The sequence below is a fragment of the Podarcis tiliguerta genome (genome assembly GCF_965153285.1).
Source record: "Podarcis tiliguerta genome assembly, chromosome: 1".
Taxonomy (NCBI): domain Eukaryota; kingdom Metazoa; phylum Chordata; class Lepidosauria; order Squamata; family Lacertidae; genus Podarcis; species Podarcis tiliguerta.
In genome coordinates this window covers 15,335,132-15,349,400 of record NC_139534.1, presented here as the reverse complement: position 1 = coordinate 15,349,400, position 14,269 = coordinate 15,335,132, and the positions used below count along the sequence as shown (strand labels likewise).

The 14,269-nt window shown below is 46.2% G+C and overlaps 1 protein-coding gene across 1 annotated transcript in view; it reads left to right on the top strand.

Annotated features, from left to right (window-relative positions):
* The first annotated feature begins 5,153 nt into the window (after nucleotides 1-5,153).
* The window catches only part of TMEFF2 (transmembrane protein with EGF like and two follistatin like domains 2), a 253,143-nt gene continuing 244,027 nt past the window's right edge, over nucleotides 5,154-14,269 (top strand). Inside the window, exons 1-2 of the mRNA XM_083412522.1 lie at nucleotides 5,154-9,150; nucleotides 11,370-11,479. Coding sequence (XP_083268648.1) covers nucleotides 8,973-9,150; nucleotides 11,370-11,479 — 288 coding nt within the window. The 5' untranslated portion in view covers nucleotides 5,154-8,972. The remainder of the gene's footprint in view (nucleotides 9,151-11,369; nucleotides 11,480-14,269) is intronic.

Sequence of the window (14,269 nt, the reverse complement as noted above, 5' to 3'; positions counted from 1 at the left end):
GTAATGGGAATCCTGCTAAAGTTTTGCTCAGTTATTTCCAGTTTGAAATGTGAGGTCTTCCAATTCTGCAAGAGAGTTACACGATGTCCTTAAATTACCTGAAATGTCCTTGCAGGGGCAGGAGATTAATCATGCTATAGATCTGAAGAGGTCCCCCCTAAACCATAGAAATTAATAAATGGTAGGATTTTGATTATTTGGGATGTGAAGGCAGAAATACAAGCTGCAGAGCAATTCCTGGGCTAGGCTATGCAAAATGACCTGGACAAGCCAGGCCATTAAGAAACAATGCAGGGCCATTGAGGGTCATGGGCAATGCAACCGAACTCTCCTTTCTCCCTGTTCTGAAGTGTGAACGGAGATAGGGGTTTGGAAGGTTGCCAGTGTAAATGGGTGTGAGGGGAAGGAAATGAATCTTAAGCAAGGTATTCCGAAAAGAAGAAGGGGGGGGAGGACTGGGATCCATCTTGGGCAGGTTGGCTGAAGGCTGGCTGGGAGAGATGCCTTAGACTCCATGACAAGCCCCTCTTGAAATGACCATGCTGTAAGGTCTGGACTCCCTCCATGCAGACCAAAGGTGTAAATAGGTGAATAAACCATATTTCTTAAAGCTACGGCAGCCTCTGCTGTGTCTCCATTCTCCAAAGGAACACAGACCTTGGGTGAGTGCTTGGAACCCCGTGGACACTTGCTACAACTCAGCAGAGAGAGGCACCCAACTTTTGTAACAATAGGAAACGTTTCAAAAGGAGGTGAGGGCAGACACAGCCTCTTATCTGAGATTCTCAAGGTTGTAAACCTGGAGGGTCGGATTCAAACCAATGACTTCAAGTTACAAGAAAGGAGATTCCGACTAAACATACAGAAAAACTTTCTGACGGTAAGAGTTGTTCACCAGTGGAATGGTCTCCCTGTGGAGACTCTTTCATTAGAGGTTTTTAAGTAGAGTTTGGGTAGCCGTCTATCATTGATGCTTTAGCTGAGATTCTCGCATTACAGGGGGTTGGACTAGATGACCCTCAGGGTCCCTTCCAACTCTACCATTCTTTGACTCTATAAAACCTATCACCTATACAATATGGCAACTGTATAGTCTGTCTTATTTTCTTCCTGCTAGCTTGGGATTCCAAAATGGTGGAGCAGAACCCATCAAACAGTTCATAGACACTGAGTGTGCAGATTGACTTCTAAAACTGAGTGTTAGGAAGACTTCTTACAGTGAGCTTAGAGATGGAGTGATAAAGATAGAAAGGAAATTCACATTTTATTGCAAATATACATGATTAACACTTGCTGAACCAATGTGCAAACTGAAATGCAGCTCTCGTTTGAAATTCTCATTTTGCACTGCAGTTTATTGACCAAAAAATGTATACAAAAATACATATAAAGCATGCATATAGTACCCAAAATAACATGCAGAAGTGTGTTATGCTAGGGGGAATTCAAAAAAATTATATTAAGCTAAATTGCACACAAAACTGTCTTCGTTAGGAGAAATGTGCCCTAAAACACTGAGAAACTGAGATGGAAAAGTGGCAAACCAAATTTGTTGAAAAAACAAGGAACTGATGGGCGGGGAAACACCAAAATTGACTGATGTGTGCATCCCTACACAGGGGAGCAGATGTTGTTGGACTTCAAAGCCCATCAACCACAGCTGGCATGGCCAGGGATGGAAACTGTAATCTTGCAACATCTGGGAAGGTCATGGATTCCCCACCCCTGATGTAATGGACAAATGATTTATAGTTCAGTTGATGTGCACCAAAGACAGTTTTCAGCTAGTGAGTATCTTTAGTTACAAGCTTAGTTTTAAGCTTCAGTTACAAGCATGTGGAGTTACCTAATACTGATTCAAACCATTAGTCCATTTAGGCTAACAATCCTATACCTACTATCCTGAAAGTAAGCCCACTTGAACTTGATGGGAATTACTTCCGAGTAAACATTTATAGGATCGTACTACGCATTTAGCATTGTATGTCTTGCAGCAGGTCTCCAATAACTGTTAGGCAGAGGTCTTCCTCTGAAATCCTGTTAAGCACAAATGCCAGGAATTGATCAATTCATGTGTGTTCCACTCAGGTTCAATCAACCCTGACTTTTCGGGAGATCACTCAATCTGCTTTAAATGTATTGATGCTGCTGAATTTTATCCATCTTTTGCGCTTCCTTCAGCAGTTTATCACACTGAGTTTTATTTCATTTGTTCGTTTATTGCTGTTAATTATGTGAGCAACCCTGGGATTATTTATTTATTTATTTAACAAAAGAGTGATATGTCTGTTAAATGCACCCATAGAAAAATACAGTCGTGTATATATAAATATATATGGCATTCCATTCACTGTGTTGGCCAGAATCAGGTTAGCTCACCCATGTGATTAATCCAGAAAACTTTGCCATTGCTCTCAGAGGCCCTGATTTGTCCTCATTAACAGCATCGCCCAATCAAATATGATTATCTACAGAGAACGGTGATGTCATCAAGGCCGTGATCCCTGATTGGATGAGATCACCCATATAAGCTTCCAAGAAGGGAGAAGGAAGAAGCAGCAAGGCAAAAATGGTTATAAGGCATCTAAAGGAAGCAACAGCCTTCACACACACAAGACATTGTAAAATGTACAAACATATAAAATCAAAATGTTTTTCCCCCCTGAAAACATTTCTACCCTTCAAAAGTTCCAACTTTCAGCCTGAAACACACAAACGTGTGGGGGTTTGTTGGTTTTTTTATTTAAAAAATGAAGGTGTTGTGGATATTGTTACATAAACTCATGTCAACTCTCCTTGAGTATATTCTGGCTCATTTAGGTCATTTTAAACTACCGCCTTATTTCCTTTTCCTTTTTTTTACTTATCTACCTTCCTACTTTTCAAAATCAAAACCTTTTCCTTGGCAGTTGCAAAAGAAATGTTTCACTACTGCATTTTTAAGACAGAAAGATGTTTAGAGGATGTGTTTCCTGTGGTTTTCTAATAGATGTAGAGTCATTTTGGATTTTTTGGGGAATGCAGAGGTAGAATAAGGCACGCTCCATAGGGCTGAAACGTTGACCAAACTCAATCCAGCAAAAGTCAGCCACGACTAAGTCCCATTCAAAACTGTAGAGCTCAAAATGAGCAGTTGGGTATTTAAATCTAATTGATCTCAATGGTACACACACTTCCTGCAGTAAAGCGGTTATACCGCTTCCCAGTCGTCCAAAAGAAGAAGGCATCCCAGAAGCCTCTGCAAAGGCCTCTGGAGCATCCTTTCATTTCACACTGGGAAGAACATCTGCCAAGTCAGATGTGGCCAGCTTCCCACCTGGCATAGAGAGGCTGTAGAGATTGGGATGCAGCTGTGGCTGCCAGCTGGCCAGCCCTTTTGCTTCAGCATATGCCAGACAAGAGATGAGGATGTCCGTAAGGCTTGAGCCAATCATTCAAGAGCAAAGTATCCTGGAGGCACACCTTACATCGGGTGTCAATGGTCAGAAACTGGACCAACCCTATTAGTGTATCGTCCTAAAGAGGATTGCAAACAGCTTGCTGATTTGGGGCATTCTTTCACTTTGGGAGAGGGATGCTGGTGGCGCTGTGGATTAAATCACAGAGCCTAGGACTTCCTGATCAGAAGGTTGGCGGTTCAAATCCCCGCGACAGGGTGAGCTCCCGTTGCTTGGTCCCTGCTCCTGCCAACCTAGCAGTTCAGAAGCACGTCAAAGTGCAAGTAGATAAATAGGTACCGCTCCGGCGGGAAGGTAAACGGCGTTTCTGTGTGCTGCTCTGGTTCACCAGAAGCAGCTTAGTCATGCTGGCCACATGAATCAGAAGCTATACGCCAGCTCACCCCAGAGTCGTCCACGACTGGACCTAACTGTCAGGGGTCCCTTTACCTGGACTTGGTAAAAGCCACTGTCCAATATTTCTAAGTATTCCACATTGGTCAGACTCCACATTTCTGCCATATGATCCGTCCACATTTCTGCCAAAATCCATGTATAGAGTTCCCAAGTAATGAACTGAATATGGATATATGAGAGAGGAACTTGATATTCAGATTTAATTCAACATTCATGTCCCACCCCTTCTCCAAGGAGACCACAGCAACGTACTTGGGTTCATGCTATTTTATCCTCGATAGCTCAATTGGTTAGAGCACCGTGCTGATAACACCAAGGTTGCAGGTTCTATCCCCATGTGGGACAGCTGCGTATCCTTGCATTGCAGGGGGTTGGACTAGATGATCCTCAGGGTCCCTTCCAACTCTACAATTCTATGTTCCTGTAAGGTAGGTTAGGCAGAGATTGTGGGGATATTTGGGAAGGCAGGAGAGGACATATTTTATGATATCCTTCCTAACTTGTGTCAGCAAGTTCTATAACTTAGCAGAGTTGTTTTAAAATCCCCCTTTTAAATTAGCACAGCGGTTAGCTAGTTGCTGGCTCGTCTGAGCCTCACTATTTGAGATTCCTGGCAAGATCCCTTTTAAAAGAATAGACACGACTATCTGATTAAAGTTAACATAAAACTAGTTTACTGACAATCATCCAATCACAATAAGATCCCTGAAGGCAGACTTAATTTATACAACAATATATAATTATTTGAACTACCCCATAAGGGAAATGGTCTCAAGTGACTGCAACTCAGCAGTCACTTCTCCTAACTCTTAGAAACACAAAAAGGAGACCAAGAAGAGCAGAACATGGAGGCCGCGTGCTCCTCTGCAGTGGCCTAGCATGGGGGGTGCAGGGGGGGCCGGCCGCACCGGGCGCAATGTCTGGGGGTTAGGGTTAGGGGGCACAAATCCACAGGTTAGGGGGAACAAATTACTTGCCTTGCCCCGGGTGCTGACAACCCACGCTACGCCACTGCTCCTCTGTCCAAGAACAGGCCACACCCACATTAAGTCACATGCAAAGGAAGTCTGTCCCAGCACAGGAGGAACTAGCAAGTTTTCTCCTGAGTGATACAAAGCATTCCCCAGCATGTGCATTGTAGGAATGTTGTACAGTGGTACCTTGGTTTGCAAACAGTCTGGTTTGCATACCATACGTTTTGGATTACAGACACGTCAAACCCGGAAGTGCATGTCCCGCTTTGCAAACTTTTTTTGGATTACAACCCATTTTTAAAAAAATTACGAACAATTTTTTTGTGGGAGGCCCCTTTGAAGAAAGCATGCCTTGGGTTACAACCTGTCTTGGTTTACAAACGGACCTCCGGAACGGATTATGGTTGTAAACCAAGGTACCGCTGTATTTGACTGCAATACATTTTTACATCCCACAGAGATAAGGTAAAAAGGGGTAGCTTAGCCCCAGTCACCTAGTGAGCACCACAACCTCTCCAGCCCCAGTTCCACATTATACACAGCACCAAGCTTTTTAATAAGCTTGAAGTGTTGTTAGTTACTCTCCCTGGGTCTTAGAGAAGACTTTTTCCCTTCCCTCCTGGTGGTACCTGAATATATAAAAAAAATATTCCCAAGTATTTACTTCTGGTTATGTTCTCAAAACCCAACAATCATTGGTGGGGCTTTTTAAAACAACACCACCGCCAAAATAATTAGAAACCCTCTGCTCCTCCTTTTAAAATCCTCTGACTCATAAAACCCTTAAGTGATCCTGCGAGCAACGCACTCCGGTCTCTCCAGCTCTCCCCTTGCTGACAGCATCTGACTCTAAGAATTCATTTAGGAGCCATTTATTTATTTAACTGCTTCTTCCATAATGCAATATCCAGTGACTGATGATGTTCTCCTGCCACATGGTGGAGTTTTGTGGGTCTGCTCCTCGGTGGCTACTGCTATAGTCTGTACAAATGAAGCCGCAGAAAGAGAGAAAAGGGAAAAACCCAAAACATTTGCGGGGGGGGGGGGAATGTATTGTGCAGTTCAATAATTCAGATGCAAAAAAAGGGGGGGGGATCTTGACGGGATGTACTTGCACTTCTTAATCCTTCACAGCCATTAAATCTGCTGAAGCTGGTGCGTGTGTTTTGCAGGAGCGGCTGCGTGGTTCTTGTGCATTTATTTCGGATTCCCTTGAATAGCGGTTAAATGTTATTGCGAAGCTACGTGGTCGTCTCCCAAGACCCTGCAATGTTTTGGAAGCAGAAGCTTCGCGAAGTTCGTCTTTATCATCGTAATTGTATTATATGCACTTTTCTTTTTTTGCTGCAGTGGGTTCTTTTTCATACGAAGCTGCTCAGCTTACCTCCCTGGCTGCTTTGAAAGAAAGGAAAGTCTGGCGCGCCTTGCAAGTTCGAAGGTTGCAAAATCGTTAGCTAAGCCACGAGCGTTCTTCTGCTGTTACAGAACTCGGGTTCAAGGCGCGATCTCTTCCTTCCTTCCTTCCTTCCTTACTTCCTTGGATATTAGATGACAGTTTCCTTTCGCTCTTTTTAATGGGCATCTCCCTTCCTCCTATAAATGCATTAAGCTGCTGTTGTCTAGCAAACGATTTCTTTGATGCCGTCTGAGCAAATTGATCTCCGCTGGGTTGGGTTACTGGGAGGGTTTGCGCGGGGGGCGCGCGTCAAAAAAATGGAGTCTTTGTGCAGCAAGGAGAACAAGAGTGTGAAGAATGGGCGGGACATTGTGGGGGCTGGGTGGAGTTGGCAGGGGGAGGGTAGCGCCATCCTTACCTGGATGAGACCGATCCCAGCTTTCTGGCATACCAGAGAGAGAGACACACACAGAGAGACGGGTCACTTAGAGCTGGTGGCTGCGGAGAACTTATCTCCTCATCCACCACCAGTTCTGTTATGTGAGGCACGGAGAGTGAGTCTTTTCCACGGAGAGGGAGCGGAGAAAGGTTGAAGAAATCCAAATGAATTCTTTCTCCTGGCTTCCGAAAGACAGGGTCCTCGCCTCCCTTCTCTGGTTACTGGGGAGAGGGGGTGAGGGGAGCGATTGGATGACGGAAGGGCGCCGTTAAGACAAAAGCCAGACAAAACAAGAGATTTTAAAAATAACTAAACAAGCATGCACGCACCCACAGTCAAAACACTGGACTTTGGGCCTGCGCCTCTGTGCTGTGTGTGTGTGTGGAGTTCGAAAGGCGGAAGGGAGAAGGCAAGGGAATCTCTTCTAGAATCTATATGTCCAAGTGGCTCTGATGGTGGTGGCAAACTTAGGGATCCCCTCATCTCCCTAGCCCCCCACCCCACCCCAGCCCCTCCTGAATGAAGCCGTCACCCGACGCTTACTATCTCCAGGAGTGCCAACTTAAATAAAATATTGGGGAGCCCACGTAATCGATCACCAGACGCAGCACACGGACATCATTTGCATGGCAATGTCCATCAACTTGGGGGGGGGAGGGAAGCCCCCTCAAATATTTTATTGGGGGGACCGAAGGGACCTTGGTCCTCCCTATGGCTAGCTCCAAGGACGGCCCTTGGGCGCTGCCTCTGCGGGAGTCAAACGGGGAATCGCGCCCGCACCAGCTCTCCCGGAAGAGGACACCCGCTTCCGAGAGCGCGCTGGATGTCACCACCTTTGGACTTCTGCCTTCTGGTCCATTTGTCCCTTTTCGCATCCGATCTGCGGTTTCTCGCGTGACAGCCACTTTATTCTTTCTACTCCCTCCTACCCCCTCCCCTTCATTGGGTGGGGGTGGGGGGGAAGCAACATACCCTTTAGACCGCGACTAGGATCTTTGAAATCTCGAAAGAAGGCACTGCAGGTGGCCACGTAGGAGCAGCCGATCCGAGGCCAATCTGGCGGCGGGAGCAGTCCACCCGTGGGGACTCCGCGCAAGGGGAACATCCCCCACGCGTGGCACCCACGCCTCCGTGGGGGATACGAGGCTTTCCTGCGAGGTGCTCCAAGCCGGGCACTCGCCTCGGCGCTCCGAGTCCTTTAGACAACAACAGCCCACAGGTGGATCAGGGAGCGAGCATGCACGCCGACGGGGCCACTTTGGAGACATGCAGCGGTTAGTGCAAACCACCCCCCGCGCGCAGACACACACACTCGCCAACGGCGCTTGCACATGCGTGCTGACCGCAGCCAACTTCCCATGCCTGGTGACTGGGGCTGAGTGCAAGGAGTGCGTGCCTTTTCTCAGTCACTCCTCGCCAGTGCAGCAGCGGGGGAAGCGCCCGCGGCTCGACAGTGCGCCCGACGCTCCTCGCTGCAGATCCAGCCGGGATTCTTTCCGCCAGGTGACGGACGGGGGCGGCTGTTTTACCTGGCAAGGTGCAGCTGCTGCCGCCCTTCTTTTGCCCCCCACCACCCTGCCAATCCATCCTCCTCCGGGAGCCGCTTCTCCCTCCTCCTCCTCTTTGCTCTGCCTGCTGGATGGTCCCTCAGTCAGCCAGCTCCCAGGGTGGGGCTGGGTGCTGCTGCTGCTGCTGCCGCCGCCTGAGAGCCTCCCCAGTGCGCCTCGCCTTGCCGAGCGCGGAGCGGGCGCAGCATCAGCATCTCTCGCTCCAGCTGCCGCCGCCTCCTCCTCCTCCTCCCTCGCAGGGACCTGCATCCCGCTCGTCCAATCACGGCCCGCGCTGCCTGCGCCACGTGACCCCGGCGGGCTGAGGGGACCTGCTGCTTTCCCAACGCCAGAGGGATGCGGGCGGCAGAGCAGGAGAGGAGGCAGCGGCTGCGGAGCTGCGAGGTGCCTTGACTCTCTTTTCCCCCAAGCCCAGCCCAGCCCGACCCCTTTATGGCAGCGGCTGCTCCAGCCTCCTGGTCCTCCTCCTCCTCTTCTTCTTCTTCCTTCCTGACCATCCCTGCTCATGCCGTTCCCCGGGCTGGGCCAGGCCCCTGGATATCTCTGCTGAAACTCTCAGGATCATCATCACCATCCTCGCCATCATCACCATGCTAGGACCTGGGTGCCTCTTCCTAACCTGCTGTTGGCTGGGGCCCCCGGGATGCTAAGGATCCCCCCGTCAGCCCGAGAGAGCCATTCGCTTTTTGGGGGACGCTGCCGTTGCCTCTTGCTGCGGCTGCGGAGTTGAGTTACGAAGTCATGGTGTTGTGGGAATCTTCCCCACCTCGGCAGTGGAGCAGCGGCTGGACACTTTGCGATTGCTTTTGCTGGTTGCTGCTGCCGGTGTTGTTTCTCATCGTAGCCCGACCGGTGAAACTTGCAGCTTTCCCTACCTCCTTAAGTGACTGCCAAACGCCTACCGGCTGGAATTGCTCTGGTAAGCTTGGGGAGCGGGAGCGGGGGTGGGGGGAAAGAGAAATGTACAGCAATGCCCATCCGTCTCTAAACGAAAGCATCTTCTAAAAAGAGATCGGAGGGGTGGGGTTGAGCCAGTCTCTCCAAACCTCGCTGGCACATCGCGCAGCTGTCTGGAAATTACAGGTCGGATTTGATGCGAAAGGAATAGAATGGCTGGTCGGTAAAGAGGGCAGGAAAGTATCTATAGATCTTTCTCTACTTGCTTCGCCACCTTTTTAATTGCCTGCGCTTCAAATGGGCTTTTGATTATCATCTCTGCAGACTTGCACAGTCTGGACGCAATCAGCTAACTCGCAAAGGGTGGATCTTTTATTGTTTTTTAGAAGTGTTAAAAGTTGGAGCAGGAGAAGAGACGGGGAAGATGCTATAAATCAAGTTGTGATTCTCTGAGAGGTCACAGGATCTTGCAGGCTGGGTTAGATCTCCTTTCGAAGAACCAGCAAATTTGCTAATCTGGGAAGCTATTCCACCCCCCCACCTGCCTTAAAGCTTTTAAGACTATGCTGTATATATTATTTTTAAAAACAGAGATTGGGGGGTTGCCTCAAACCTTTTCTCTCTCTGCTTTCCCCCCTCTTAGCTTTTAAAAAAGGAACCCTGTTGTTCTTGAAGGCAACTTAGAGCAAGTGTTTATTCCCAAATTCACACAGCACACAAAGCAAGATAATCTAGAATCGGCTGCTGAGGGTCTCTCCTCCTCTTTCTGTCATGAAACAGACTTGCCTTTTCCTTGTTTCTCTAGACAGCTTGAGCCCTGCTTAAAGTGGTTTGCCAGACACAGTTCAAGTAAAATGTACTAATTGAATAAGGAAGAAGCAGTGGGGAGTTACCTCCCCTCTCTCCATCCGTTGTCTTTTCCTATGACCAGACTCATCCTCAATAGGTTAATTGTAGTTCTGTCTGGAGTGTGTTTACCATTTGTACAGTGCTTCCCACACAATCCTGGTTTGCAAATGCTTCTGGGAGTACCTTCTTTTGTAGGCTGCATCTCCAGATTTTTTACAAAAACAGCAACACACAGAGAAAAAAATAAACATTGTGCATACAGCTATAGATGTGTATCTACAGCTGCACACAGAGACATTTCTGAACACACTAGTAGGGTTTTGATGCAGTTTGCCCTTCACTAAAAATGCTGTGTAACTTTGTATCTTCAACAAAACACCTACATTTCCTCTCAGCATATATGCTGGGTAGATAACAGAGCATGTTACTTCTATCTCATAACTCAAATCTGATTTCACAAACTATGGGAAGCCCAATACTTTACCATATCTCAAGTTACCATAACCTCTGCAGCAAATACAGCATTATTTAGCCCAGCACCGTGGCTCTCTAATTTATTTATTTTTAATTACCCCAGGATTACTTTGGGTGTATAACTAGAATGCCATAGTTCAGTGCAGTATGTATGTGTGTGTGTGCGTAATCATTAGGGTCAATAAGTCACTTTTGCCCTATGGGTGGTGTTTCCATTTTTATTGCACAACCAGGACATGGCTAGGAACACAGAGATGTTAATAAAATCAATAGAACACAATTGTGAAGACTTTGGAGCCAAATATGGCTGTTTGGCTTCATACCTTGCTACACACTCTCCGAGTAGGATGGCAACTAGCTGAGGTCTGAAATCTGAGCTGGCATTCATGAGCTGAATCTCCAGCCAGATTTGTTAGCCTGCCTGTCAAAACTGGAGGAAAGGAGCTGGGTCTCCTTTCAGCAGCTCTGTCGAAAAGCTGGCTCCCCTCCTATTAACCTGGAGGTGATCAATCTTCATTGGAATCAGACAGCCTATCACAAAAAGCACATAGCCTGTTTATCTTTATTATTAGGGGGCTTTGTTATGTCACTGCCTGGAGAAATGCCCATTCTAAGACTGTGGACCAGAAGATTTAATGGGGAGGGGTACAGAATCATGTTGCTTTGCAACCAAATGCTTGGTTTTTGTGGAAATGGAAACTACTTTCATAGAAGAAGGAGAGGAGGAGCTGAGAGATTAACAGGGACTGCAAACTCCTCTGGAAACGGGCAAGAGGAGGATGAGAAGACAACCTTTCTAGATTGCACATTGCTTCATCAACAATGTTAGGTGTGCCACATACATAGAAAAGCAACTGCCCCTGTCTGATATTCCTTGCCAGACCCAAGGCTGACAGCATTTTTCTCTTTGCGTTTGAGGTTATGATGACAGAGAAAACGATCTCTTTCTCTGCGACACCAATACCTGTAAATTTGACGGAGAGTGCTTAAGAATTGGAGACACCGTGACTTGCGTCTGTCAGTTCAAGGTAAGAAGATTGATCTCTCCTTCCTTAATTCACTAATGAGAATACAAATCAGGGATCTCCCTTTACAACCCATCACTGGGCAATTTATTTCTCTGCATGCAGAGAAGTCGGAGTGAAAACCTGGCAGCTAGTCTAAGGTGCTTGGCAGGGTAGCCAACTGGTGTCAAGAAGATAGAAGATTCTCTGGGAAAATGTAGATGCTGTTCTTCCAAATGCCTCTTTAGGGTCGTCAGCTTCAGGTTGTGTGTGCGGGGTTCAGCTGCTGTGGCCTTTTCAGAATCAGGATTTTCTGTCCTTTTTCAGTTCAGCCAAACATATAGCATCTTCTTTATCCACCCAGGAAGCCACTGAAATAGTTGCGGAGAAGTTGATTTGTAAGATGGCTTTTATACACCAGAGGCAAGTTAAGGCAGTGTGTAATTCAACAATGCTCCTTAATTCACAGGGAGAGAACGTTTCGAGCTAAATTGCAACCCTAATTCAAAATCCAAGGAAGATTCAGGGCTGCTTGAACAGACTGAGTCCCATTGATTTTGAGGGTGCAATCCGTGTTGTTAGATACCAAACTTTTATGTATTTTGCTGAGACTGAATGTTACCATAAGGGCTACATCAAAAACTTTAATTGAAAGGTGGTGGATGTTTTGTATAGCTCGTACCTGAAAGTAAACATTGCATAAGTCCTGCCTATTCCAGGAGACCATATTTCCCCACAAGTCTGCCTAAGGTGGCTTAAATCCACATTCTCAAACAAATATGAAGTAGATTATGTTGAAGGCAATGGGATTTACATCCATGTAATGGTCTGGCGTTGATACACTAATTGAACCTCAGTGGAGGTGAATAGTATCATTACTACCTCTCAACACAGTAACTGAAAATTCATTTTATTTCAGTATGGAATCTAGATTTTGCTTAGGTGTTCAGGTCTTTATTCTTGTATATTTTTAAATGCATTTAATCTGCACTGTAGTTTGCTGTGCACTTTAGGAGTAGATTTTGTTATGGTGAACCAGTATTTCCCAAGCTGGTTCACCCTCCAAATGGCATTGGACTCCAATTCCCATCATCCACAGGCAACATAGCCAATGGTCAAGGATGATGGGAGTTGTAGTCCAACTTCTGAAAGGTTGGAGATGGGTGTGGCGAGCCTAAGGATTCTTTGTATAATTACAAGTGAACAACCAAACACACCCACCCCACCCACCTCACTGTTCAGTGTCACAATATATTAATTTGAAATGTACTTTGTTTGATTTTAACAGAGGAAATACTCCGTTAAGCTTGTATAGCATGTCATAACCAGTGACTAATCAATCCCTAAATTAAGTATCAGAGCTACATAATCTTCCTTGCTAGAAATTATTCTGCTTGGCACATTGCTATCTCTAAATAGCTATATGAGATTACATTCAAATGTAAATATTTAAGGACAGCTCTTGTCAAAAAGAGAAGGGAACAAGGATACTCTGTAGAAGTCTAAGATTCTTAGTTACTTTGCAAGTTGTTCCTTCCCAAGAGATTGATTTAATGCTCTGTCCTTGTATCACTGCCTGGTGAGTAAAAGCAGCAACCTCAGAGCCACCGGCAGTGAAATTAAATTAGACACAGAGTACACTTAGTTTCTTCTGCCTCGTTCCAGTTTGGCATTGCAGTAGGTTTGAAGTTAGTGAACATGGAAGAATTGAAGTTGGGTTTTGTTTTGTTTTAAAGCAGCAGCTATTTCCACAAAATAACACAACTACAGTGGTACCTCGGGTTAAGTACTTAATTCATTCCGGAGGTTCTTAACCTGTAACCTGAAACTGTTCTTAACCTGAAGCACCACTTTAGCTAATGGGGACTTTAGCTAATGGGGCCTCCTGCTGCCGCCGCGCCGCCGGAGCATGATTTCTGTTCTCATCTTGAAGCAAAGTTCTTAACCCGAGGTAATATTTCTGGGTTAGCAGAATCTGTAACCTGAAGTGTATGTAACCTGAATCGTATGTAACCTGAGGTACCACTGTATATGCTATCCCCTTCCTTAATGTATGTCTTAACTTATAAGACTAATTCCCATGCTGAACAGTAACTAAAAAAACCACTTTTAAAAAACCCAAGAGTAAGTTATAAATGTTTCTGAATTAATACAATATCAATGCCTTGATACAGTTATACAAAATTCATTTAAGGTGCTTGGAGTTTGGAGTATCTGCAATCTCTGGACACTGTGCCGATTCTCTAACAAGGGAGTCAGTCATTGGACCTCAATTCTTCCTGAAAGCCATCTGCCTTGAAAGCCCCCCTCCTTCATCCTGAGCGTGGGGGCGCTGGCTGTAGTTATTCACTGAGCCGGCAAAAACATGTTCCAGGTAGGGTTGCCAATTGGCCGGAGAGAACTTGCTCCTGTGCTTTTAGCCGAGAATTGATCTGCAGAAATCAGCTGGCAAAGCTTTTTCGTGGAATAGTGCAGATGAGCACTGCCTCCTCCTAACTGCTGCCAATCAAGCTGCTGCTAAAGGCACAAGATGAGGGGCAGGTTGGAAACAGACCCTGAGACTGAGCCCCAGTGAGTCCTGGCCCTGTTTCAGACCTTTCTGCTGGAAAACAGAACCGCTTAGCAAAACACACATGCACACACATTATTATGAGGAGTTTTTGCATCTATGTAGGGAATAATTGTCTATTTCATTGTGTGTGAGAGGGAGAGATGGGAGCAGGTTGCACTGTTGTCAAGTGCTGTGATTTATTTCCACACCACCTTATATAAATGAATGGGAAATGTAACGAGATATTCCCAGTGGCGTAGCGT